At 44.7% G+C, this 25,189-nt stretch overlaps 7 protein-coding genes across 8 annotated transcripts; 5 read left to right on the top strand and 2 right to left on the bottom strand.

Annotated features, from left to right (window-relative positions):
- Window positions 1-1,543: 1,543 nt before the first annotated feature.
- LOC108033983 (replication factor C subunit 3) lies at window positions 1,544-2,892 on the top strand. The gene is made up of 2 exons (XM_017108707.3): window positions 1,544-1,702; window positions 1,802-2,892. Exons 1-2 carry the CDS (start codon window positions 1,643-1,645, stop codon window positions 2,810-2,812), a joined length of 1,071 nt encoding a protein of 356 aa, XP_016964196.1. The 5' UTR covers window positions 1,544-1,642; the 3' UTR covers window positions 2,813-2,892.
- Window positions 2,823-8,041, bottom strand: LOC108033982 (nuclear pore complex protein Nup160 homolog). The gene is made up of 14 exons (XM_017108706.2): window positions 7,854-8,041; window positions 7,688-7,790; window positions 7,143-7,634; window positions 6,902-7,086; window positions 6,414-6,823; window positions 5,682-6,348; window positions 5,508-5,613; window positions 5,275-5,436; window positions 4,975-5,217; window positions 4,797-4,915; window positions 4,120-4,734; window positions 3,538-4,059; window positions 3,068-3,465; window positions 2,823-3,007 (listed from the first exon to the last, which is right to left on the bottom strand). Exons 1-14 carry the CDS (start codon window positions 7,948-7,950, stop codon window positions 2,882-2,884), a joined length of 4,245 nt encoding a protein of 1,414 aa, XP_016964195.1. The 5' UTR covers window positions 7,951-8,041; the 3' UTR covers window positions 2,823-2,881.
- Window positions 8,042-8,322: 281 nt separating this feature from the next.
- LOC108033362 (exosome complex component CSL4) lies at window positions 8,323-9,109 on the top strand. Its single transcript, XM_017107673.3, has 2 exons — window positions 8,323-8,574; window positions 8,629-9,109. The coding sequence occupies exons 1-2, from the start codon at window positions 8,416-8,418 to the stop codon at window positions 9,082-9,084; spliced, it is 615 nt and encodes a 204-aa protein (XP_016963162.1). The 5' UTR covers window positions 8,323-8,415; the 3' UTR covers window positions 9,085-9,109.
- Window positions 9,110-10,258: 1,149 nt separating this feature from the next.
- Window positions 10,259-11,587, top strand: LOC108033483 (dynein axonemal assembly factor 4). Its single transcript, XM_017107822.3, has 2 exons — window positions 10,259-10,594; window positions 10,928-11,587. The coding sequence occupies exons 1-2, from the start codon at window positions 10,428-10,430 to the stop codon at window positions 11,481-11,483; spliced, it is 723 nt and encodes a 240-aa protein (XP_016963311.1). The 5' UTR covers window positions 10,259-10,427; the 3' UTR covers window positions 11,484-11,587.
- A 476-nt stretch (window positions 11,588-12,063) lies between these two features.
- LOC108033996 (endoplasmic reticulum transmembrane helix translocase) lies at window positions 12,064-16,544 on the top strand. The gene is made up of 7 exons (XM_017108723.3): window positions 12,064-14,221; window positions 14,281-15,196; window positions 15,258-15,454; window positions 15,519-15,661; window positions 15,726-15,858; window positions 15,910-16,053; window positions 16,109-16,544. The coding sequence occupies exons 1-7, from the start codon at window positions 12,191-12,193 to the stop codon at window positions 16,226-16,228; spliced, it is 3,684 nt and encodes a 1,227-aa protein (XP_016964212.1). The 5' UTR covers window positions 12,064-12,190; the 3' UTR covers window positions 16,229-16,544.
- Window positions 16,545-18,595: 2,051 nt separating this feature from the next.
- Window positions 18,596-21,348, top strand: LOC108033771 (alpha-L-iduronidase). Its single transcript, XM_017108369.3, has 4 exons — window positions 18,596-19,151; window positions 19,209-19,629; window positions 19,897-20,852; window positions 20,983-21,348. The coding sequence occupies exons 1-4, from the start codon at window positions 18,695-18,697 to the stop codon at window positions 21,060-21,062; spliced, it is 1,914 nt and encodes a 637-aa protein (XP_016963858.1). The 5' UTR covers window positions 18,596-18,694; the 3' UTR covers window positions 21,063-21,348.
- Window positions 21,335-25,108, bottom strand: LOC108033770 (coiled-coil and C2 domain-containing protein 1-like). Of its 2 annotated transcripts, none has more exons than XM_017108367.3 (6): window positions 24,826-25,108; window positions 23,140-24,738; window positions 22,652-23,083; window positions 22,443-22,594; window positions 21,667-21,811; window positions 21,335-21,603 (listed from the first exon to the last, which is right to left on the bottom strand). In XM_017108367.3, the coding sequence occupies exons 1-6, from the start codon at window positions 24,880-24,882 to the stop codon at window positions 21,484-21,486; spliced, it is 2,505 nt and encodes an 834-aa protein (XP_016963856.1). In that variant the 5' UTR covers window positions 24,883-25,108; the 3' UTR covers window positions 21,335-21,483. The 2 variants fall into 2 exon arrangements, with proteins under 2 accessions (XP_016963856.1, XP_016963857.1); XM_017108368.3 differs by having other exon boundaries at window positions 21,667-21,757; window positions 24,826-25,103.
- Window positions 25,109-25,189: the final 81 nt, after the last annotated feature.

Raw genomic sequence — 25,189 nt, 5'->3', positions numbered from 1 at the left:
ATTAAGGAACAGTATTTTAGACATACGTAATGTCGCCAATCCGTTTCTTTTCGCGGTAGCCAGTGCACACGCCCTAAAAAAAACGCTCTGACAGTATTTAAGTGCCAATGAGCAAGCAATACTGGCAAGCTATAACATAAAGCTTAGTATATATATGATGACAACGTTGCGTTTTAGCTCCAATACAGAAGAATTTAAAAAATTGCTTAGCTCGTCTTGAATTTGCCCCTAGGTCAAATTCTGCTTCGCCAGTAGATGACCGGTCACTAACACTTCCAAGGCTTTCATATATTTGTGAAAATGCTGTCAATTCTTTTCTTACATTTTTTATAATGGAAGCTAAGGCCGAAGCATTTTGAAAGTGTATTTTTTTGAAGCGCGGGTCCAGCAAAGTTAATGCAGCTCGATTGTTCCAAATTGCCGATCGAACTCCTCCAATATTGTCGTCTTCAGCTTACTGCCGGTGGGTGACGTGCAAAATACCCAGATTATTTGCTCGCGCCCACAATGTGTAATTAGTATCACTTGGCTTAAAGTAGCTAAATCTGAGGGGTCATGGCTTCCAATGGTTTAAGCAACGCAATAATTTTAATTATTTCATCCTTGTCTTTCGTGGAAATCATTTGCGGGGCATCAGAAAAATGTAATACCACTTGCCCGATGTACGAAATTAATTTTATTAGGCGCGCCAGCATATAAAATGTTGAATTCCATCTGGTTTTTACATGTAAGAGCACCTTCAAAGCATTTTCCTCTGGGATGCCAGCGAAAAGCTGCAGCTGGTGCAAATTTTCTTTAGCTTTTCCGCTGTGCTTTAACTAAAGTGCAGCACTTTGCGATAAACATCCTAAATTTAAAGTGTGCGCGAAACATGGGATATGGTGGGCTTTTTCAAAACTGTTGTATATGGCTTTAACCATATTTGCGCCATTGTCCGTCACCACTGCCATAACCTGATCCTTACCAATACAAATTTTTTCTAACCTGATCCTTACCAATAGAATTTTTTTTTAACGAAGTCACTAGCAATGTCGAGGAAGCGGCAACCGTCGGACAAAACATGTACATCTGTTTTAATTTTATGCATAAATATGTTTCAGGAGCAGTTATTTTTTCTCGCGGGCTGTTACCAGTAATAAATCACGATTAGTAAAGTAACAGTGATTTTTTGAAAAATTATGTAAAACAAACATAATTCACAAATAATTTTTTCATGTTGGGCAGAGGGGTCAAAAATCGTCAGTACAGACTACGAATATATGGACACCCCAAAGTGCTTATTGAATGTTCAAATAATTATATTTTAGGGCCCACATTACACTGAACGCTTTAACAGTATCATTTGTTATATATATATATATTTTTTTTTTTTGTATTATTTTATTTTTTAGAGATAGTACTTTTTTAAGATTACTTACTATCTTCCTTCTTCTGTCGCAGCTACTTCTAATGAGAGACAAAATTGCTGTTATAGAACTTGCGCTGTTGCACAAGCGCCAGTCTGAACAGGTTATAATTTAAATCATCGATCTATCGATTTGGAATCGATTTCGTTTTTATCTGGCAGCATTTGTGCAAAAAGGCGCGCGTTGCATTAAATTGTTTTGTTTAGTTTAGCAATACTCTTGCATGCAGAGGCATAATGGCACTTTGGGTGGATAAATACCGTCCCCGGGAACTGTCCAAGTTGGATTTCCACAAAGTAAGTAGCAAGGAACAGTCGAATCGATTTGCTGATAAGACTGGGTAGCTTGTATTGACCTGCGTTTCAATAAATTATTTTTTGCGTTTCCCCAAACAGGAACAGGCTGAGAACCTGCGCAACTTGTGCAAGCAGAGCGACTTTCCGCATCTCATGTTCTACGGACCTTCTGGTGCCGGGAAGAAGACCCGCATCATGTGCCTGCTGAGGGAGATGTACGGATCCGGCGTGGAACGCCTAAGGAGCGAGACCATGACGTTCACCACACCCTCCAACCGCAAGGTCGAGGTGATGACGGTCAGCAGCAACTACCACCTGGAGGTCAACCCCTCCGACGCCGGGATGTACGACCGAACGGTGGTGATCGATCTAATTAAGCAAGTCGCCCAGACACACCAGATAGAAATTAGCGGCCAGCGGGAATTCAAGGTGATCGTCATCTCCGAGGGCGACGAGCTTACGAAAGATGCCCAGCACGCCTTGCGCCGCACCATGGAGAAGTACGTTGCCACGTGCCGAATCATTATTTCGGTAAACTCCACATCCCGCATCATTCCCGCCATTCGGTCGCGATGCCTGGGCATCCGGGTGGCCGCACCCAACGAAACGGAGATCGTTTCCATCTTGCAGAACACCTGCAAGCGGGAAGGCCTCGCACTGCCCATGGAACTGGCCAAGCGAGTGGTGGAAAAGTCTGAGCGTAATCTCAGACGCGCTCTACTGATGCTGGAGGCCGCGAAGGTTGCCAAAGCGCCGTTCACCGCCAACCAGGAGATTCCTGACCTAGATTGGCAGGTCTTTCTACGAGAGACAGCCGCCCAGATAATCAGCGAGCAAACGCCTGCAAAGTTGGAAAAGATCCGCGAACGCCTTTACGAACTGCTTATCCAGGGCGTTCCACCCAATCTTATATTCCGCGGCCTGGTCGAGCAGCTGGTGAACAACTGTGATATGTCCATTAAAGCGAAGACGCTGGAGTTTGCCACCGAGTATGAGCACCGGATGCAGGCAGGTGCCAAACACATTTTTCATCTTGAGGCGTTTGTAGCTCAGTTTATGAACATCTATAAAAAGTTCCTGTCTGAGCTGGTCATGACGGACGATTTTTAACGAGTTCATATTCACAAAAATGTTAGGATTTAATTCCAAAAACTTATCAAATAAATTGAATAAAACAATCTAATGAAGTAGTTGCTGCTGTCGTTCCTCTCGATTTTGCAGAATGGCCAAACTTATCTTGTCCTCGGTGGTACGCTTCACGGTATCGACATACCTGTGGACCTCTTCCTCCAGTTTGACATACGCCTAAAACGGCAATAATTTAATATTTTATATAACGGCTTAACCAACTTTAAAAGTCATTACCATTTCATATTCAATGTCCTCCTTGCCATTAATCTTAAGTGCGTGGAGCAGCAGATCGATCGTGTTGATGGGGAAGGAGAGTTGGGGGTTTGTTACGTTAACCGAATGCTTAAAGTCGAAGTATTCGCTGCCGGCTCCCAGCATGCCGGCGATCATTTCACAGCCCAGATCGGCGGCTTCCAGCAGGCGGTTATGCTTAACAAACAGTTGGAGTAGCTCCCGGGAATGGGATAACTTGTAGGAATCTATCAGCCATTGCGGCACAAATGCATTCAGGACGAGGAGCCTTTGAACCACGCTCTTCCTTATTGAAGTTGAGTCCTTTGCCTCATTATCCACAACCAGTTTCTGAAGCAAAGTCCAGGCCATATCGGCAGCATTACTTCGATGAGGAAGATCTGGGATAACAAAGAAGATGATTAGGAACATTTGGATTGTATGTGAGAATTAAGTCTTAAAAGATTCCCCACCTGCCATATCGTTGTTTTGCAGCCAATTCCAGGCATCCACGCTCTTGTCCTCTGTGGCAGTGACACAAGCCACTGTTAGACTTTCGAATATCGGGAGCACAGAGAAGGAGTGGCCACGCGAAAGTTTCAGAGCGGCCGTGTACAACCCACAGCTGGCCAGCAGATAAGATAACTCCTCTGGCGAAGCTCGCTCATAGGCAGCGGCATCTTTGCGATAGTGTGAGAGCTCATGTAAGGCCTCCGCATGCACCAGTTCCCTTCGGATATCGCCTAGCTCTAGAACAACCACCTCCGGGCCATTTTTATCCTCATCCGCCTTTGGCTCACCATCGTCATTATCCTGATCTATGGCAGCCACCCTTTCGTCGCCAATAGTGGGCTTGGCAATCCACCTGTAGCGGATGTCTACCAAGTGCAAACAGTTCAGGCAAATCAAGAGCGAAGAGCACCGCTTTTCCAGCGCGTTTGGGGCATCACTGTCTACTTGAAAGCGCATCGCCTGCTCGTACATAACTGTAGCAGCTGTTTGGGGAGAACTATTACATTAGCTGAATAATAGAATACATTATTTTCTGTACAAACCTTTTCTCATATTTCCCTTGTTTGTATGGAATGCGTACAAAAAGTTATAGACGTCGTTCTGATCGATGCTCATTGACCGTGCGCGGGATTCTACAATGCTTTCGAATTCGTCCTGCAATCCACTATATGGAAACTGCATGAGCAGGGGCAGGCATTTGTTCTGGAACAACGTTATGACCAACTGACGAAGACAATCCTTTCGCCTTGAAGTGTCGGCATTGTAGACTAAGGCGTAATAGGCCTCCTCATAGTGCCCCAACTGAAGATGATTGTTGAACACGATCGATTGGAACATGGGCAACTGAGGATCATCACGCTGCAACACACTCATGGCCATATGGGCTAATTCAATGACGTAGTCCAGGGCGGAATGCTGCTCAAAGAGCTGAATAATCTTCAGATAGTAGTGAACAATTGCCACTTTTTTGTCCTCAGCGGAAATTTTGTCTCCTCGTGATACGCTCTCCTGTAGTTTGCTGTACAGCGGTGTGTTCTTCAATACGTGCTCAAAGAGGAAGTCATCCTCCACAACGCCCGGCGCTGTTTGTTGAAAAAGATGCACGGCCTTGTGGGCCTCACCGCAATCCAACAGCGAAACCGCTAGCATAAAGCGTCCTAGGAGAAGCAAATTTGAAATTAGACACATAGGAAACTTAAATTAGTAAAGAAATCCTTACTGGCATGGGCTTTTACAGAACACCAGCTGGACAAAATGCGCACATAGTCCTGCACAATGATATGGTGGCAGGTGCCAAACAGCCATTCCGGAAACACGTAAATAGGAGACTCAGGCCATCTTAAAAATTAAGGAAAGTCAAATCTTTGGTTCTGTGCACATCAAAATCTTATACACACAGCATCTTATTGATAAATCCCACAAGCTGGAGCAAAGTCTGGCGAAGGTTCAATTGCTCCGACTCCAGCTGCATACTATCAGTCTTCAGCAACATGGAAAGGGCGCTGAACAGACCCTTAGATTGGAGGAACAGCCTAAGCAAGGTGGTCTGGTCATTACCATGATTTCGCAAATGACTGGAATATGGACGTGTGTAGCCACTAAACAGTTGGGCTCGGCTCAATCGTTGAATGGAGGCCTCACTAAAAGAATTGTGGTAAATCTAAGAGAGCTCAATAAAAGTAATTTAGTTTTCTTACAATCCAGCTGGGGTATTTGATGAAATGGGCGTCTCGGCAATCCACACTAATGTGTAATATGAGTTCAGATAACTGATGTTCGTTAAAATGTTATCACTGTCCATTCCATCCTGGCCATATACCATGTACTGCAATACCAAAAGGTTTCGACACACCGAAAATCTAAATTTCAAACATAAAAAATTAATATAAATATAAACTTAATTATTAGGTTATTCTTATTCTAAACCAACCGAATCATTGCCATTTGTTTAACTGTTTCGGACAAAATGGAAAGCCCATACTCGCTGCCCAATAGAGCTCCTGATGGCTGCAAAAAGCGTGTGGAAAGGGAATAATCTGAAACAGAGAACATATATTTATATGTGAAATAGTACATTTAAACCTTAAATATTTCAGAATTTTACCATGCGGAGGTGCATCCGGATCAATCATACACAGCACATCGAGTAGCATTTCCAGAGCGGGTTTAAGGTTTGGTATATCCTGCAGCTTCTGGTGAATTTGCTTCACACAGTTCGATGGTAACATAGGGCCATTATCATCGCCCACAGTGATTCTAGCCACCAGCTTAGATATCACCTCGATGGGCGGGTCCCGCTGGTAGAGCTGTTTATCTAAATCGATTTTGATGTCTTCCGAGATCAGCTTGTCCAGCAGCGTCACCACATTCATGAGGTCAACAAAACCCTTTGCCATTTCGGGATCGTTGCGAAACAGTGGGGCTACGTAGGTGGCGACTTCCTCATTGTGCTCCCCAATGAGCAATAGGTGCTCGAGCACTTCGCAGGGGCGCAGAAGTGCAAAGGATTGCCTCCTAACCAAACAGACTGCATCCATGCCACCGAGGACCGCGAGTCCTGTGGGCTCGGAGAACTTAATGTGATACTGTTCGCAGCACGAGTAAAAGCGATCCCACAGACGCGTGGATATTTCCAAGTACTCCTCGTCGGTGACCACAAAGTCTTTCAGTTCGTTCTGGATTTCATCCTCGACGGCCTGACACACCTGCTCTTTAAGCACTGACATGGAAAGCTGCTTTACATCGAATTGCATGTTAACCCGCCTGAACATCTGTAAACGGAAATCAAAGCATATAATAAAAGCATTATGAAACGTTACATTAGGTTTATACTCACATAAAGTGCCTTTGCAATCACATTTCGGTCAAACCGACCTGGGTGAAAAATGTATGAGCAGTAAGTCTCGCGGGGATCGACTCCCTGCTCCATGCTGAGACAATAGCGATCTGGTGGGGGTTCTAGAGCAGCGGACACCCATTTGATTGCGTTATTTGATCCTAAGTAAATTGCAGAGACATGGAAATCTCCTTCGGCGTTGCTCCAGAGGGCCCAGATGTGCGACGATGTTGCATCAAAGTCGACAAGATCCATTTGGGGCGCCGCCACCGAGTTCTGCACCAAATTGATACCGCTGGCTTCGTTGGCATCGGCCACGATGCTCACGCAAATAAACTCCGATTGAGCACCATGGGACAGGAAAAGACAGAAGTTTTCTTCGCTTATCTTGCGTAGCTGGTTGTTTTGGGCTGCAAGAGGAAAAGTATATAAAAAAATATTTTAAAAATATTATATACGATTTAATTCGATTCTATACTTATACTCACGGCCCTGAGCTCCTACGCCTCCAGGCCCCGATCCGGTGGAGCAATTTATGCTGGCTAGTGTCTGCAGGCCATCCACCGACCACAAACGCAGTTCATTATTACGGTACAGGACCAAAATATAAACATCTTCTTCAATTTCGCTGAATGCCATTGATGTAGCTGCCTCCAGCGTTTCCGATCGGCCACTAAATGATTAAAAATACGTAATGGATATGCTATTCAGCTAAATTAGTCAACTCACGTAAGGGCCCCCTTGAGATTCGATAGGAAACGAGGCATCAGATGTGGCTCCTTGACTTCGTGGGTAACCGTGTTACCGGTGACGCAGTTCATGATGTGAAGCAGCAGTTTGTTTTGGTAGGCCACCGCAAAGTAGGCCGCCTGTGCATTTTGTGAGAGATACGAAACCGCCACATTGGGCATCGTTCCAAAGCCATCCGTCACATAGAAAGTGCCCGGCCCATTAATCTTCTCATTCACGTCGTAGAAAATAGATTGGGACAACAGATCCTCGGGAGAACTGTTGGTCACATCCTGACCAGCGATCTTCAGGGGGAAAACAAAACGATGCACACTGCTGACCGTGACCACGAGCAGGGTAATGGACTTGGTCTGCTCCGTGAGGGAAACATTCAGTACGGCGGAGTCGGTGAATCGCAGGCGCAGGTGATTTCTTTGCAGCGAGATGTCCAAGCTGACCTCCGATAGTTCCAGCACATCCTGGTTGGCGCGCCTAAAACGAAGTATCCAGGTGAAACCGAATTTAGGAGTTCCACTGTAACTTACCAATATATAAAGCGGTTCCTGGTCTGAACGTTCTTTCTGCTTTTGTAGCAGTATCCGCCGGATGTTTCGGAGGTCTTCAGATCCTGCAGAGTGCTCTGGTTTCCTATTTCGCGTGCGAAATGAGGGGTCAGACGGAGATTCACTGCCGATCTAGCAAACAACTCACCCGTGTTTATCTTCACTTCGATCCACTCCGGCGGACTGAGGTTCTTTGGGATGACCTCCCGGTAGCTCATGTTGGCATGCAGTTTCGAAGTGGGCATCTTGCAGATCTTATTAAATTACACAAAAGTTTAAGGAAAACAGATAACTATTGGCGGCACCGGCATAAACACGCTCACTTGCAGTGTTGAAAAAGGCCAAAACCCTTGGGGTTCACCACACAAAAGTGTCAGTTAATTATGTGTCACCCTCCACAAAATAGAGTAAGAGATGTTTAATCTTGTTTTTAAATAGTTAGAAAAAACAAAAGATTTCATTGAATTTTCCTAATTCATTTCAAGAAAATCATCAAGCTTTTGAAAACCATTTAAATTATTAGGTTTTAGTATTGTAGAAATAAGTTAATAGCTGGTTGCATTAACAGTACCTGGTCACACTATTATAGTGATGTCGAATCAATTTTCATCGAAAATATTGCCATCTCTAATTGCACATGTGTTGTTTGTTGTTGATACGGCTTTGTTATTTTGCTATTTTATAAATTAAAAGCTGTTTCGGGCTTAGAAATGAGTAGCCAGGAGGAAGAGACTATAGTCTGTTTGCCTGGAGAGCGTCTCTGCAGGACCGAGGACAACATAGTCTTGGGCATAGGCACCTACGAGCAGAATGGCTACATCTACGCCTCGAAGTCGGGAATTGTGAACATCGAAGAGTCCGGGGAAAACGTAAGTTGGCTGTGTAAACAATGTACCAAATTAATCAGTACTTCTCCATCGCAGTGCCAGGTGGTCAGTGTGCATAAACCAGGCTTCCACCTAACAATTCCGGCCACCGGCGATGTGGTCACAGCCAGAGTTCTTGTCACAACGCCCAAATTCGTAAAGTGCGCTATTTTCTGTGTGCGGAATGTACTGCTCGAGAGCAGCTACCGAGGACTCCTGCGCAAGGAAGATGTGCGGGAGACTGAGAAAGATCGCGTGGACATCTACAAGTCCTTCAAGCCGGGCGATGTCATTCTGGCTAGAGTCATTAACCAACTGGACCAGTCCTTCCTCCTGAGCACCGCTGAAAATGAACTCGGCGTGGTAATCGCCTATGCCAGCGATTCCCGGAGGACCCGGGTGCCCATGGTTCCGGTCGGTTGGAGCGAAATGCAGTGCCCCCAGACCACGATTAAGGAGCCACGCAAAGTGGCGAAGGTCTTGCCAGAGAGTTCAATAAACGCTGTGAAATAGGGCCAATAGAATGCAAATCAAAACATTTATAGCTTGTACTCAATTGGGGAAATGGTAATTAGATTTATTTCCGTAATTCTTATTAATTCCATAACTGAACGTGCAGAGCTCATAAACATCAAATTATCTTGTAGTTTTTTGTTTTTTTGTCTCCATAGTAACCTGTTGCACATACATACATAATCTTAATTTTCAAAAACTGACGTAAAATAATGGTTCACTTTTATTTGAATTGATTCCTAAACTAAACGTAAAGTTATAAGTCACAAGTAAACATTTTTAAATCTATGTAAATATTAGTTTTAACAAGGTCACAAATGCTGATCGCTGGTTTCCATAGCTATGCGTTCTATGTTTAAAAACAATCTTCGATTTGTTTTCATGTTCCGCTTGTTATAATGATTCAACAAGAGATAGGAATTTAATATTCGATCGTCATGCAATTGATGACAATAAAGATACCTGAACTGAAATAATTCTAAACTATAAGTCCCTAATAATAATAGTTAGAAGGCCATTTTGTTAGGGAAGGGACTGGAGACAACGTTTTTTTTAAAATATTTGGATTGACATAAAAAGTTCTAACATGTTTTAATTATAAAAAAGCATTGGGAGATTAAAAATCAATATGCGGGCTCATGCACCTGTCGAGCGTCAAACAAAAATTTAGAGGAGGTACTTACTTCGAACAAACCGAATTACAAAAACATGCCATTGCACGTGTTCCCAAAAAAAGAGTTAAATAAGGCAAATAAAAGGTTGTGTGACTACAGGCGTCAGAGGCGTAAAAAACCCGTAAGTCGTTGCCAATCAATGTCGCTGAGAGCTGTTGTTCATGGATGACTATTCCTATGCAAATAGGAGTTCGTTTCGCGTGCAGGAGTTGCGACTAATTCAATCAGAGGAGCGGGAGCTAGGAGCCGGGAGTACGGAGCTGCTCCTGGACTAGGCCACCGTGTCTTGTCTTGCCGAAAAATGCAAATGCATTGGAAATGTTACAGGTGTGCCTGTGGGTAGGGAGTTGAGCGAGTCCTGGTTCCCGGACCGGGGGACCCAAACAACCAATCGTTGTTTGGTCGATGGGAAACGCAGCCGGCTCGTTTTGGTGGTTCGAAGTTCGAACCCCGGTTAATATTCAAATTAAATCGAGGGGGAATACTGCCAACATGCGGTGCAAGTGAACAGTCGGGCGGGTAGTTGGCCCTGTCGTAGTTGTCGTCGTAAAGTCCCCAGTTCCGGCCAATCCCAAAACATAAGTTCCAGCCTACTGTCAGTCGAGGACCAGCAGCAGAAGAGCCACGGCAACAGCAGCGGAAACGGACAGGAACCCGAAGCAACCCATCATGGTGCAGATTTCGCAGACAGAGGAGGACATCAAGATCTCCATCGAGCTCAATCGACTGGTGACCCGCAAACCTGACGTTGTACTCCTGCCGCAATATTTGAAATTCAACAATCCACCTATTTTCTTTGAGCGTCATTTGGCCCATGAGATTGACGAAATGGCCAGGTGAGATGATGCTTAAAACTGATCAGTTAAAAGGGCAATAAAGAAATGATAAGGAACTATTATAAAAAGTATGTTTTCACTGAAAAAGTGAGAGATAAAGTGAAACTTTAAATGTTTTTTTTCTTTTATAAAACAAGTATATTAATAAAACTTAACCTATGGCTTCGTTTTCCTAAATATTAACCAATTTTAAGTCTTCTTTGTACTTTATCGTTTCATATCGTTTGGCTTTCCAAAATAAGAAACAAATCTATATATATATGCTTAAAATCAACGATATCTTCAAACTGTATATTAAAAACCTTTTCGTAACGAACTGTCGATTATTTGCAGCTTCTGCCGCATCTTTAAGAACGAAGCCCGTATTGTTCTGGTAAAGAAGGAAAAGGGCTTCTGGCCTGAGATGTTTCAGAAGCTGGACAAGGAGGCGCTTCTGCAGAAACGGCTTGAGATCGCTGATTTGATCGTGGAGCGGAACAAAAAGAGGGATGAGAAGGCCCTGGAGCGGTATGAGAACAAACGGCGAGCTGAGATCGAGAAGGAGATCAAACGGGAGACTGCCATGCGCGATCGGGTCAAGCAGTTCCAGGAGAACTCTGTGCGCGAAGCCCTGGTGGTTGATGTCCGCAAGGAGGCCAATGCTACACCCAAGCCCGATCCGTTGCAGTATCCGCCGTCGTCGGTGGCGGCCAGTCGCCTGGCCACTCCCCTTTTGCGACCGCCCATGTGCTCGGTTCGGGGCAGCGGAAAAATCACCGTGAGCTTCACCACCCAACACAAGCGGACCACGCCGAAGCGGGAGTCGCAGGCCACCATGGAAAAGGCATACGCCGCCGCAGGGGGCCCCAATGCAAATGTCCAGTCTCCAATGGAGAGCCTGGACGAATAGGGTGGAGTGCGTTTACATCGTTTCGTGTGTGAGACTGTGCTGTGTTTCCTATTTTATTATTCCTTTAAATAAATCAAAAGGTGTTTGCTTTCATTGAATCAGAACCAGAAGTGGGTTTATTAAACGGGATGAAAAGTGGCGTAAGATATTAATAAAATAAAGATATTCCTTTTCTTTTTTAAGTTTAGAAAATTGTAATCCTCTTAACTTCACAAATTTATTTTCGTTTATTTATGAGCTGATTGTTTTTAACCAGTTTATTTTTTTAAAGTTAAAGCTAAAATTTCATAAAACTAGCAAGATAATTATAATATTAAAAAATAAATACGTTAGAGTGTTTTAAAACATTCTAAAAATAAACTAGAAGGAACATGATTCCTCCAGAATTATTTATGTAAATTATGCTTTATAATATGTCTTTTTTTTAAATACTCATTAGTGGTATTTACGAATATGATTTTACCTTTAGGTACGTAGACCACAATATGAATTTAAAATTTGAATTTTCTTTTAAAATCCGATAAACCAGTTTCTCATCACTCAGTCGTGCCTATCGATAGCATAGCAGAGAAACAGCTGACGTCGACGTTGCTTCTTCACACTTTTTTTTTGCCGCTATGACATTACAACTATAAAAAGTTCTTTAAATTTTTTCAAAGCAACACACACAGGCAACGCGAAGCAGCAGGAGCAACCATTAGAGACCGATGACCGAGGCAGCAGCAGCAGCCATCCCGAGAGGCGCCGCCGGAGACACGGACACGCACGGCGAGGAAATGCGTCCGTTGGCCGGGGGAGCAAAGGAGCCGTCCAAGCTGGACGACCTGGTACAGTATGTGAGCCTCCATGTGCGCATCCCCACACCGTTGACCGGAGTGGTGCTGCCCTTTGTGCCGCTCTACCTATCCGCGTTCTACCTGTGGATCCACGTGATTGGCGGCGAGGAAACTGGCACCCCCGAAGTCGAACTTGCATCTGCCGAGAACCAGACAACCACGGACAATTCCACAACTTGGAATGACGTGGGCTTTATCGCTGTGCTGGCCATTGCCTTTCTGCACATACTCACGCTGCTCTTTTGTTACTGGAGCGTTCATGTACTGGCCTTCCTCACCTGCCGCCGGGTGAAGCTGCCTGGCGCCAAGGTGCTGGCCAAAGTGGTGCCGACTGCGAACAACGGAAACTCCAAGATCGTGCCCGTACGCGCCTCCCAGCTGGAGGACGGCTCCACGCAGTATTTCCTGGTTTTTCAAAAGACCAAGTACGTTTGGAATGAGGATCGGAAGACGTTCCGCGCCGTCGAATTCCCGGTAAATGGACTGCTGAGCAGCTACTCCTCATCCAGAGGGTTGGAAACGGAGGAGGCTATTAAGCGGGCCACACTGACCTACGGCAACAACGAAATGGAAATGGTGGTTCCCGAATTTCACGAACTTTTCGTAGAACGCGCCACGGCGCCGTTCTTCGTATTCCAGGTGTTCTCAGTGGGACTGTGGTGCATGGACGACTACTGGTACTACTCCCTATTTACCCTTTTCATGCTGGTAGCCTTCGAGTGCACCATTGTCAAGCAACAGCTGAGGAATATGTCCGAAATCCGGAAGATGGGCAATAAGCCGTACCTGATATACGCCTTCCGGCAGAACAAGTGGCGTCACATCGGTTCCGATGAGCTGCTACCTGGTGATTTGGTGTCGGTAACGCGCTCCCAGAATGACAACATAGTGCCGTGTGATCTGGTCATCCTTCGAGGTTCCTGCATCGTGGACGAATCCATGCTTACTGGCGAATCGGTTCCACTGATGAAGGAGTCATTGGAATCGCTTGACAATCTGGACGTTGAAATGGACGCTGAGGGAGATGGCAAGCTCTTTGTTTTGTTTGGTGGCACTAAAGTAGTCCAGCACACTGCACCCACAAAAGAATCGCTTCGTGCTCCTGATGGCGGCTGCATTGGATATGTAATTCGCACAGGTTTTAACACCTCGCAAGGCAAGCTGCTGCGAACGATCTTGTTTGGCGCAAATCGAGCTACAGAGAACAACGTCGAGACCTTTGCTTTTATCGCCTTTCTGATGGTCTTTGCCGTGGCCGCTGCGTCTTATGTGTGGGTAAAGGGCAGCGAGGATCCGGAGCGCAATCGCTATAAGCTTTTCCTGGAATGTACACTGATCCTGACGTCCATCATACCGCCGGACCTACCGATCGAGTTAACTTTGGCCGTAAACACTTCTCTGATCCAGCTAACCAAGTTGTTTGTGTTCTGCACAGAACCATTCAGGATTCCCTTCGCCGGAAAAGTACAAATTTGCTGCTTCGATAAAACGGGAACTCTGACTACTGACAATCTCATGGTGGAAGGTATAGCTGGATTAGCTCCCAATGGAGCTTGTGTCCCCATCGAAGAGGCGGAAGGAAACACGGTTCAGGTGCTCGCCTGTTGTCACTCACTGGCCCTGCTGGATGATGGATTAGTAGGAGATCCACTGGAGAAAGCAACTCTATCGGCAGTGGATTGGACGCTAACCAAGATGGACAGCGTCATTCCGAAGCGTCCGCAGTTCAAGCCGCTAAAAATCATCCAACGCTATCACTTTTCATCGGCGCTTAAGCGTATGTCTGTGCTCGCTGGTTACCTTATGCCCTACTCCAATGAGGTACAGCACATAGGAGCTGTAAAGGGAGCTCCTGAGGTTATTCAAAAGATGCTGAGCAAGGTGCCTTCGGACTATGAGAAGGTATTTATCATAAATTTGTACTTTAAAAGGTTAATACTACCCAATTATTGTCCACCCAGGTTTATTTGGAGTACGCTCGCCGCGGAGCCCGCGTCCTGGCTCTGGGCATAAAGGAGTTCGGCTCATTGGGATCTCAAAAAATTCGGGAAATTAAACGCGAGGAAGTCGAGTGTGACCTAACCTTTGCTGGATTCGTGATTATTTCCTGTCCGATGAAGCCCGATTCAAAGTCAGTGATCAAGGAGCTTATTCAATCCTCCCACAAGGTAGTGATGATCACGGGGGATAGCCCGCTTACCGCCTGCCATGTGGCCCGAGAACTCCGCTTCACCCGAAAGAAGCTGCTCATCCTGACCCCACCTGACCAGGAAAATAGAGACATCTATAGGTGGGCATCCATTGACGGGGATAAAACATACGAGCTGGATATTAAGAGTGGTAGCAAGGGCATCTCCCTTTTACTGGGCTCGCACGACCTCTGTATCACCGGTGAGGGTCTGCGGCATCTGCAGCAGAATCACCAGCAATACATGCGCCATCTGTTGCCACAGATAACAGTTTGCGCCCGCTTTGCACCCAAGCAGAAGGAGTTCGTTATCACACAGTTGAAGCAGCTGGGCTACTGCACTTTAATGTGTGGTGATGGCACGAACGATGTGGGAGCTCTGAAGCATGCTAACGTGGGCGTGTCCTTGCTGACCAGTGCTCCAGTAAAGCGTAAGCGCACCGAGGAGGAGCAGCAGCAGGCGGCGGCGACGGCCAATGCGGCTGCAGCAGCAGCTCAGGCGGCAGCCAATGCCAATCAACAGTTGACGCCAAGGGAGCGGGCATTGCGTCGACGTCAGGAACATATCAACCAGACTCAAGCTCGCCTGCAGAATGCGCTGAGGGACATGGAGGAGCAAACTATGGTCAAGTTGGGTGACGCCTCCATTGCGGCGCCATTCACTAGCAAGTCCTCTTCGATTATGTGCGGTGCGTTTAATAGCTCACACTTTTAATGATATATATTGAATTATTTTTTTTTCTCTTTTAGTTAATCACATAATTAAGCAGGGTCGCTGCACGCTGGTAACCACACTCCAGATGTTTAAGATCCTTGCCCTCAACGCCCTTATCCAGGCATACTGCCAGTCCGTACTCTACATCGATGGCATCAAGTTTAGCGATACTCAGGCTACGATGCAGGGCATCTTTATTGCCGCCTGCTTTCTCTTCATAACAAGAGCTAAGGTTAAAAATACTGACCAAGTTACCTAACATTTACGTTAATCTATCCTTCTTAATTTTCATTTAGCCGCTGAAAACTCTGTCCAAGGTGGCTCCACTGCCAAACATCTTCAATTTCTACACGATTTCGACTATTCTCAGCCAGTTTGCTGTGCATTTTGGAACTCTCTACTACCTTACAAGCCAGGCAAATGTTTTGGCACCACCCAGGTATGTTAAGATTGAAGACTTTGTTGTTACTAAAATGTAACCAATATTCAAAAATATTTTTCAGAGTGGGCAAAGTAAAGTTGTACATTGACATGGACGCTGAGGAGAAGACTAAGTACGATCCGAACATTGTAAGCAGCACGGTATATATAATTTGCCTCTCGTTGCAAGTGGCCACCATTGCAGTCAATTATAAGGTGGGTCCAATATTAGATGGAAAACATTTTACTAAGCTCTATATTAAACAGGGTCATCCATTTATGGAGAGCTTACGATCCAATCGTATGCTGATGTACGCCATCGGAGCGTCAGCGACATTGGTGATTCTTCTGTCCACGGGCCTGGCGCCGGAACTGACGGAATTCTTCGAGATAATTAATTTCCCAACAGAGGTATGTATTCTTCAATTTATTGTTATAAGATATAATTAATTTGTAACTATTTTAGTTCCGCACAACGTTGCTCGGAGTCCTGGTCCTCGATATTGTAGGGGCCTTCCTTTTGGACCGCATTTGCTCATTCCTCTTCGGGGAAACGCGTCGCAAATCTAAAGTGCTGAACTGTTAGGACCATTTATTACTAAGTACTAGAAAAGGAGCCACTTAAAAACCCAACGTTCCAGAATTAGATAAACCTTTTCACTTCGTTTGTATCGCCCTAATGGTAAACTACTTAACGTATTTCATGGCGTCGGTTTCCTAAATGTTCAAATTCCGCAATAATGCATTTAGAATGTAATGCCGGGCAAATGTATTATCGGGCAGCATATATCATTTTAATTTGACAAAGCAAGAAATTTCGATATCTTCGACTCCCGTATATGCGAATAGTGAAATTGTCGTAATATTTGTAATTCTAATAAAAATAGAAAAGTTTGAAAAAACACAACTACACAGTTTGAAAAAAGATTCAAGTCTCTTCTGGTACAAGGATTTCCCCATTTGAGTATTGCGGTCTTGCCGAAGTTAGTTTTAGAAGGATTTTGCTAAAATATCTCATTATCTTTGGTGCTGTTCATTTATGATTTCATTGTCCGTCTCCCGGTAGGAGGGAAATAACATGATCAATGCCTAGCTCGAAGAAGATCTTTTTGGCACAATTTTTAATTATATTTCCTTTAAGTTAGCAAGTATCTGACAACATAAACCAAGTTCCTTCTTCCGAACGAATTGGGAATAGTTTTTTATATGTATGTGCTTTGACTCACTTCAGGTGGGCGGATGAAAATACATGTTGGCTATGATGATTGCTAAATTAAATTAAAATGAATAGAGAATTAAAAAAAAAATATATATATACTGGCCAACTCGCCCAACGGTTTGGTGTTACTTTTTTGCTATGCGCAAAAATCTTGAGCTTCTTGCCGAGACCCAAATTTCAAGTTTTTACAGTTTATGAGATTCCCTCGTGTATACGGACGGAAAGACGAACGTGGCTACCGATCCAGGTCAAGAATATATATACTTTATGAGGACGAAAACGCTTTCTTTTAACTGATACATACTTTCCGACGAATCCAGTAAACACTTTTATTTTAAAAGTAACGGGTATAGACTCATTCTATTGTCATGAGATGGTAAGATGTGTTCCTTGTTAATCCACGTAAAGAAAACAAAGGAAAATGTATTTGTACTAATTTGATAAGGTCCTACAATGTAGCGCATTCAGGCGACCAAACCCCACAACAATATTTAAGAATTAGTCGAACCAGAGAAGGGTGCAGGGGTCCTCAAATTCCTTTTTACCAATGCCGAGCCCCCTTTGATGTGATAATTTACAATTTCCATGATTAGAATTGAATTATAATATTTATAATAATTAATGAAATATTTATTTAGTAGGCTCAATAATAAAAATTAATTGGTCGAAAGGACTTATACTTTTCTCTTCTTTCTTAAAATTATTTCTTGAAGTTTTATGTATCTAGATTATCCCTAAAACCCCAACGATTTTATACAATTGCATCGAGCCATTGCTTTCAATATTAATCGGATGTTGTGTTTTTCTTTATATTTTCTCCGATCCCTGAGTAATCCCAGAAAAACAAATCCCATAATCCCATAACTATAAAAACGAATGGGGAACAATTTCATATGTAACAAAACCAGCGCAGGACCAGTTCACCCTCGGATGTGACATGAGCGCGTTATGGGCGTATTATCGCTGAGATGCGTGAAATATTATCTTTGTCACACCTTTTCCTCCCCCAAGGCACCCACACAAGGACAACATCCACTTCGAACCTATACTTCTGAGTATTTTTCCACCCCCAATGAAGGATTGCAGTTCAATGCGGTTCGGACTGTTGCTTTCTTTTTGTGTCATTCCCAGCTTTACTTTACCTTTCTGGGGGAGAGACTAATAGCGAGAGAGTGCTAAACGGGCACGCTGTTGCTTTCGGCACACGCCTTACTGTGGGTCAAATCCAAGAATTGACCTTTGGAAATTTAAAATAAAATCCACCACGAATACCTTAGTATATACTGTTTTAAATTGAAAGTATTTAAACCGGCTAAAATCGATCTAGACCTGTTCATATATTAATGATTCAAGCTTTAAAAACTTAAAAATAAATCTTCAGTTGGAAGGGCTTTTTATTCAAGGATTTTAATTATTTATTTAGACATTATTATTTTACCTTTAACTACCGTATCATCTATCTATCATCAATCTATACATATATTTTTTCAGATCTTATAAATACTTTTAACTTCCCTTATAAGCGCAACACTTAAGTTTGATCCCTAAGTTAGGGATGGTATTATTTTATTAAGCTTTAATTTTGCCAATTTTCTTAAAGCATAAGGTTAAGCCGTGGCTTTGTACTGCAGCGAACCCACTGTGTGCTACTGCCTGTGACGTCACGGCTTCAGCTTTTGGGTTAGCTCACCCCGACAGATACAGACACACCGAGAGATAGGAGGGAAGGTGAGAGAGCCACTCTTATCAGCAGCGGCATCGACAAATCGAAGACAAAACAAAAGCCGTCATTAATCCCGCAGAGAAAGTCGAGCGCATCGCTCATCGCTAGGAATGCTGCCGCTGCTCCTGGTTTTGGCGACACTCGCCAGGATCCACGCGCACTACACGAGCGGGGATGTAGTCTACCACTCGATGCCGCACTTTTGGACGGGCGTAGGTTTCTGTCCCGCCGGCCGGATCGATCACGAGGGAATTAGCACCGCCCTGGGTGATCCCGCCCTCCGTCTCAATCTCCGCCAGATTTCCGCAATGCCCGTGGGGGCGGTGACCCACATTCGCATCCACTGGCTGCTTGAGCTGGTTAAATTCTGGCAGTACGACCCTAGTGGAATTCCGATTTATGATTTTTCCAAGTTCGACGATTTCATTGATTTCCTGCACGAGGAACTGCGCCTGTCTCCGGTCATAGAGTGGATGGGCAATCTGGGCGGGGTCTTTTTGGAAAACCCTATGCACCAATCTTTCTACTGGGAGCACTTGGTTAAGACCACGCTTAACCATCAGTTGGGTAAGAACTGAAAAATTATCTTTTACAAATCAATATATTTTCTTTTTCATGGAACAGCCCGACATGGGTCCTCCAGACTAGCTAACTGGCGCTACGAAACCTGGAATGAACCCGACCTTCGTGGGTACAACAAACTGAATTTCACGGATCAATCCTACCTGGATTACGTCCAAGCCGTGCGCCGTGGTCTAAGTAAGGCTGGAAACTTGGACGCCCAAGATGGAAAGCTCCAGCTTCCCATGTATCGGTCTTTGCGAGGTCCGGCGGGTCTCTTTAGAAACCCCAACAATCATCCGCTCTGCTGGAAGCTGTTGGAGCTATGTAGCCAGAGAGTTGTATATTGTCCCATCGATGTTCTCACTTTTCATCGAAAGGGAATCGAAGGAACTGCAACGGAGATCGTTAATGGCTCGCTATCCTTGATGACAAAAATCTACGAGGAGTATCCCAATCTCAAGCAACTCCCGGTGGCCAATGAGTAAGCAATCTTATTGTTTCGGGTTTCGTTTTTTGTTGAAAATCTTTGGTACTGAATTTGTTTTATTATGAGTTTACTACTCTGCGTTTTCCACATTGGAAATATCATAAGATACATTTCAAAAACATCAAGACATTTTAAACAAAATGTTTCTAAAAACTTGAACCGTTTGAGAATTTAATTTATTTTGAACCTTATTTTTTTCGGGCTTTACAGCTTAAAAAGATTTATCATAAATTTATAGAATCGATTTTTTTTATATCTTAGTGAATCTGATCCTGTGGCTGGTTGGAGTACCCCACGTGAGTTTCAGGCGGATGTTCGCTATGCAGCAACCCTGATTTCCACCGTGATGCAGTTCTGGCATGCCAAGCTAGCCGCCGGTCCACTAAGCGGTTTGGAGTCGATCAGTCATGACAACGCATTCCTCAGCTACCATCCCCACGAGTTCACGCAACGCACACTGCTTGCCCATTTTAGAATGAACGAGACTATCCCGCCGCACTCGCAGTTCATCCAGAAACCAGTCTTCGCGGCTCTGGGAATGCTGGCCAAGTTAGGCAACAAAGCTGCGGATGTGGAACTGGTCAACATGGATACCAAGCACAGCGTAGAGGTCCTGCGTACAGTGTCCGGTGGAGTTGGCGGCCCTGGACAGTACATGGCCACCATATTCCTGAGTCCCGAGAAGGCGGGACCAAAGATGACGGCCTTCCATCATAGGTACACACTGAACATGTCGATAGCGAATGAGTCGGCCTTTATCACGGAGCTCCTGGTGCCACAGACCACAGATCCCTACTACTTGTGGCAGCAGGCGGGAAGTCCAGTGTATCCAAACGAAACGCTAAGGGAAGCTATGCGAAGGGCGCAGACTCCTAAGCTGTACAAGACGGGTCCCATCTGGCAGTACAATAGCGAGCTAGTTATCAACTCCGCCAGCATTCCTTTGCCCTGGGCGATGCTGCTCCGGGTTTGTTCCGCATCGTGGCCCAAGCTGCGCCGGCCGCAGCAACTCTCCATCGCGGAGGTAACCCATCGGGAGGTGTTCATCAGCTGGATGGAGTACCCCAAATCCACACAGTGCCTTCTTAGCTACGAGGTGTGGTTCAAGGAACGCGACACCCTGGGCCACTCAGCCGACTGGCTGCTCATCTCACGCGGCTGGCACCTGCCCTATCCCTCTTTTCATTTCGCGCCCGGAGACAATGGATCCGTCAATGGTGAGTAGTGAAATAAATGATTTAAAGTACCTCTGCTCAAAATTAAACTTTTTATTTTTTAATTTCAATTTATATTTAATTTGCGAAAAGTAACTTAAACACTTACCAATTTTACCTATTTTATCAACAGGTTTCTACAAAGTTCGTGGAGTGGATGTGTTTAATGAAACCAGTCCTTACTCACAAATAGTCGAATATCTGGAGTTGTAGTTCGACAAAAAGTTTGTGAATCAAAAGAACATATTTATGCAAAGTGAATGCAAACATAATCAGGTTTCGGCTTGGCGCTTGTGAACCCCTCCTACTCTCTATCTGTCTCTGTTGAAATGGACTGACTTCACCGGCACAATCTTCTGGACTTGCGCCTTCGCCTTTACGCCGGCAATACCATATATACATTATATATATAAATAGATATACATATATAGTACATTATCTGTGTTGTGTTCGTAATATATAAATGCCTTTATCCTGCGTAGGAATCGGCTAAAGCGTATATAGATATTTTTAATTCCCATTAGGGATATTTACAAAGAAATAACTTAGTGACTTAATCGGGAACAACCGCGGTGGGACTGTTCTAATAAGACAAATGATTATTTTGTTTGCTTTAAGCAAATAACTAATGAACCTAGGCGTCCAGGACCAGCCACTTTTCGTTGATGTGCTCCATTTGTTTGGTAAGAATGGGATTGCGAACGCGTACCTTGACCTCCAGTTTGCCTCCCACTTGCTTGCGGCCATCCATAAGCTGTTTTGGAAGTAAAAACATTTATTGTTCCTTTAATATCTGGTTATTTTTAACACTACTTACATCGTAGGTATCATGTATATCGCACTTGGTCTCCAGCGGCTGCAGCTTGACGTTTACTGTTCCAATCAACGTGTCCGATCGCAGGAATCCTCTGAAACAACACAGGGGCAGTTTACGACTTAGTCCACAACAATCTATACTGCAGCTATTTATATGCACGATGTAAGACGTGCGGCATTGGATGAGGTTTTGCGATTTGTCGGGAGTCGGGGCGTAAAGATTTTGAAAAATATTTTATTATAATGGTCCTCATGGAAAATAATGAAGTTCAATGACAATACATATACGATGAAATATATGTGTGCCGTAACCGTGGCTGTTACGATACTGTTTGCGGGACCAAAGGAACATGCTGACTACGGGAGAAAATTAAATGAACTGAACCAAATGTGGGAATGTGAACTTAATATGAGAGGCCAAACTAAATTTCAATCAAAAATGAATAAGTGCGCTCTGTAGTTAAATATTTTCTATAATTATTTCTTTCTATACTTTAATAATTTATTATTTATTTAATTTTAATACATTTTTTAATGCCAAATATTTTTTATAAAAACATTGACTTTTTAGAAGGATTCTATATTTAAAGATAGATAACTAAGTATTATCCCAATATACTCTAAACTTGGATAAAAGCTTGTAATCCTTAAGAAATTAATGCGCTCGATTAAAGTCATATACCACCTATGTTAGTCGAGATTAATATGCATGGAAAGCGAAATAGTACGTATTAAATAAGTGTGCTATCTAAGTTGTGTTAATAACAATTAGCTTACCCTCTGGAATAAATTTCAAACTTGACGCCGTGGCGCTTAAAGATTCTCTGGAACTGACGATTGGCTCGCTGAATTTCAACCTTAAAGCGTTCGTCGTAGTCTGGACTGCTGGTGTCTCTGATAACATTAGTTTTGGTCTTAAAAGTTTCATCCTAATGAAGAATGAAAAAAATGTCAGATCGAATGTTATACTAAAGCTACAAACATACGTTTAACAGGGGAAACTCTACGCGAACGTAGGTGTCTACATCCTTGGGATTGGACACATTATAGTTAATTCCCCGGACCACAACAATTTCCAGCTCACAGTCCGTAAGGTCTGTATTGCAATGAACAATGTTGAAGCTTCGCTTCTCATAATGAAACTTTGGCAGTGGCTCATTCTTTCTCTTGGAATATCGCACCAAATCCAAATCTTTCTGGACTGTCAGGGCCAAATTTTCGAAACGGTTCATGCCTGCTACATCCCCCATAGCCTTGTGATGATCACGTGTATTCTTGCACATCATCAGCTGCTTTGCCAGCTGTTCCTCCATGCGAACACCAATCTCGCAGATGTCATCGCTCGGATCGCATTCTTCGGCGGACACAATGGCGAAAGATGCTTCCAAATTGTCTCTTTGGGAGGGTGGTACAGGAAGCTAGAATCGAATAAATAACTTTGGTATGTCAAAAGGATACACAAGGCGAATCTTACTGTGCTTAGATCCACTGGCAGCCCACTGCTGGCTGCATTAAGAAGCGAATCGAATCCCTTGTATATCTTGAGGTACTCCTTCGCCTGGTCGATCTCTCCAGCTTTTTTGGCCTCTATTGCAGCAAGCTTAAACTCTTTTTGACGCTCTAGGAGAAGTTTCATTTGCTGCTCGGCGAGATTGTTTTTCTGCTGATTGCCTGAAGTGCGTGTGGTCAGTTCCTTGGCTTGAGGAGGGGAGGGGGCTTTTCGGGGAGCTGTTGGTGTAGTCGCACTGGAACTAGCGGGGGTTCCTCCGGCGGAAGTACTCGCCGTTGCAGGGGGCGATGTTGGTGATGTGGGAAGTGATGGTGCTGGCTCCGCCGGAGCAGTATTCCCCATGGGTAGGGGTCCAAAGCCAGGTGGCACAGGCAGTTCATCGTAAGGCACAGGTTTTCCCGCCTTGTACAGCTTGATGGCATCTTCATATTGCTTTACAATCCTTCCAAAGCGTCTTGCCTTTCCGGTATTGTTTTCAGCTTTGGCTGCCGCCTCCACTGATTGATATTTTTCCAAACGTTGCTGCAGGGCCTCCACCATGTTTGTGGCATCAGCTGGAGCAGGAGCAGGTGCAGCAGGCGCAGGAGTTGGCACTGAAGTGGGTTCAGCGACAACGTCTGGAGCAGCTCCCTCTTGCATTTTTTTGAGGAATTCCAAAAACTCAGCCGGCGGAGGCGGCATATCGCTTAGGTCAACTTCCTGGCCGTCCTCACACATCTTTACGACGACATCGAACTGTTTCACCACCTTAAGGAACTGAAGGGCAGTAGCTGTGTCACCGCTGCGCTTAGATTGCAGTGCAGCAGCCTTGTACTCGTTTTGGCGGCTGCGCATTTGTGCCACAAGGGGATTTGGAGGCGTGGTTGGAGCCACGGAGGTGGTGGCCGCCACTGGCGAGGCGGGAGTCGGTGGAGCGGGAGCTGCACGACTCGGTACGGGAGGAGGGAAAGCCGGAGTCGAAGGAGCTGGGGATTCCTCAGCAGTCACTGGAGTACCCTGTCCGCCAGCTGTCTTTACACTCACTTCCGGAGGAATATCATCCACGTTAATAGACTTCCCGGCCACTGCCTGCTTATTGAGGTCCTGCAGAGTCTTAAGACCCCTTCCAAAGCGCCTGGCCTTGCTCGCATCGCCTGCAGCTTTTGCATTTGCCTCGGCCAGCTTATACATTTCTAGGCGCTGCTTGATTATGCCCAACGTGTCTACAGTGGTAGTGGGCAGGAAGGTTTGGACGGGCTCCTCACTCGCAGCGGCTGGCTGGACTGCAACCTCCTCTTCTTCCGGCTCCTCTTCGCCACCAATTCCGCTCAGCTCGCCCAGCAGATCTGAGTCGTTTTCAAGATTCTCATCATCATCATCGTCGCTGACATCACGCAAGCTGTCGGCAATCATTTTGTCCAAGTCACTGGCGGGGAGCAACTTTGCCTTGGGCTTGGGTTTGGGCCTGGCTCCACCTCCGCCGGCTATGGCAGCCAGCTCCGCCTCCAGATCGCTGTCGTCACCATCGTCGTCGCCGTATCCAGCGCTGGGATCGAAGTCATCTGGGATTTCCGTAAGCCCAAACTGGCCGCACGAAACAAGAGTGAGAGTGCAGACGATGACTCATAATTAATAAATATATGGATTTAGCCTGTTTGTTTTTCCTCTTACCTGCGATAAATCGTGCTGCCTTCGCTTGGCTGGCTCCGGCTTCTTTTTGGAGAACATGCCAGACTATTGGGAGCTATAAAGATTCTAAAATAAGGCTCTAAAGGCCTCAAATCCTTTAATAAATTGCGTCGCAAGAGCTCAGACGCAGACAACAATAACAGAATGTTTGTGGGATCCCTGCGATGGAAGTTAAGGTGACGCAGGAAACGTCGGTGAATGTGTGACGTCACTGGTAGAGGGCTACTCGAAATTATTTCCTTAGTGTATTTATTTATAGCTATTTTTTGGAAGCGAGTTTGTGCAACTACCTATATTCCACAATTATTAAATATTTTTCACTTAAAATCTGAAATAAGCCACCTTC

This window comes from Drosophila biarmipes, chromosome 2L, assembly GCF_025231255.1.
Source record: "Drosophila biarmipes strain raj3 chromosome 2L, RU_DBia_V1.1, whole genome shotgun sequence".
NCBI lineage: Eukaryota > Metazoa > Arthropoda > Insecta > Diptera > Drosophilidae > Drosophila > Drosophila biarmipes.
Note: the sequence above shows the minus strand (reverse complement) of the source record. Positions and strands in the feature narration are given on the sequence as shown.

Excerpts from the sequence above, each read along its gene's own strand:
- LOC108033996 (XM_017108723.3), top strand. The coding sequence starts at position 12,191 with ATGACCGAGGCAGCAGCAGCAGCCATCCCGAGAGGCGCCGCCGGAGAC. Across the intron at positions 15,197-15,257 it reads GTCCTCTTCGATTATGTGCG|TTAATCACATAATTAAGCAG; the intron begins GTGCGTTTAATA and ends TTTCTCTTTTAG. Across the intron at positions 15,455-15,518 it reads TCTTCATAACAAGAGCTAAG|CCGCTGAAAACTCTGTCCAA; the intron begins GTTAAAAATACT and ends ATTTTCATTTAG.
- LOC108033362 (XM_017107673.3), top strand. The coding sequence starts at position 8,416 with ATGAGTAGCCAGGAGGAAGAGACTATAGTCTGTTTGCCTGGAGAGCGT. Across the intron at positions 8,575-8,628 it reads TCGAAGAGTCCGGGGAAAAC|TGCCAGGTGGTCAGTGTGCA; the intron begins GTAAGTTGGCTG and ends TCTCCATCGCAG.
- LOC108033982 (XM_017108706.2), bottom strand. The coding sequence starts at position 7,950 with ATGCCCACTTCGAAACTGCATGCCAACATGAGCTACCGGGAGGTCATC. Across the intron at positions 7,087-7,142 it reads AATCTCAAGGGGGCCCTTAC|TGGCCGATCGGAAACGCTGG; the intron begins GTGAGTTGACTA and ends TTAATCATTTAG. Across the intron at positions 6,349-6,413 it reads TGATTGCAAAGGCACTTTAT|ATGTTCAGGCGGGTTAACAT; the intron begins GTGAGTATAAAC and ends TTCCGTTTACAG.
- LOC108033770 (XM_017108367.3), bottom strand. The coding sequence starts at position 24,882 with ATGTTCTCCAAAAAGAAGCCGGAGCCAGCCAAGCGAAGGCAGCACGAT. Across the intron at positions 24,739-24,825 it reads GGCAGCACGATTTATCGCAG|TTTGGGCTTACGGAAATCCC; the intron begins GTAAGAGGAAAA and ends TCGTGCGGCCAG. Across the intron at positions 21,604-21,666 it reads ATATACATGATACCTACGAT|CTTATGGATGGCCGCAAGCA; the intron begins GTAAGTAGTGTT and ends CTTCCAAAACAG.
- LOC108033771 (XM_017108369.3), top strand. The coding sequence starts at position 18,695 with ATGCTGCCGCTGCTCCTGGTTTTGGCGACACTCGCCAGGATCCACGCG. Across the intron at positions 19,152-19,208 it reads CACGCTTAACCATCAGTTGG|CCCGACATGGGTCCTCCAGA; the intron begins GTAAGAACTGAA and ends TTCATGGAACAG. Across the intron at positions 20,853-20,982 it reads AGACAATGGATCCGTCAATG|GTTTCTACAAAGTTCGTGGA; the intron begins GTGAGTAGTGAA and ends TTTTATCAACAG.
- LOC108033483 (XM_017107822.3), top strand. The coding sequence starts at position 10,428 with ATGGTGCAGATTTCGCAGACAGAGGAGGACATCAAGATCTCCATCGAG. Across the intron at positions 10,595-10,927 it reads GAGATTGACGAAATGGCCAG|CTTCTGCCGCATCTTTAAGA; the intron begins GTGAGATGATGC and ends GATTATTTGCAG.
- LOC108033983 (XM_017108707.3), top strand. The coding sequence starts at position 1,643 with ATGGCACTTTGGGTGGATAAATACCGTCCCCGGGAACTGTCCAAGTTG. Across the intron at positions 1,703-1,801 it reads CCAAGTTGGATTTCCACAAA|GAACAGGCTGAGAACCTGCG; the intron begins GTAAGTAGCAAG and ends TTCCCCAAACAG.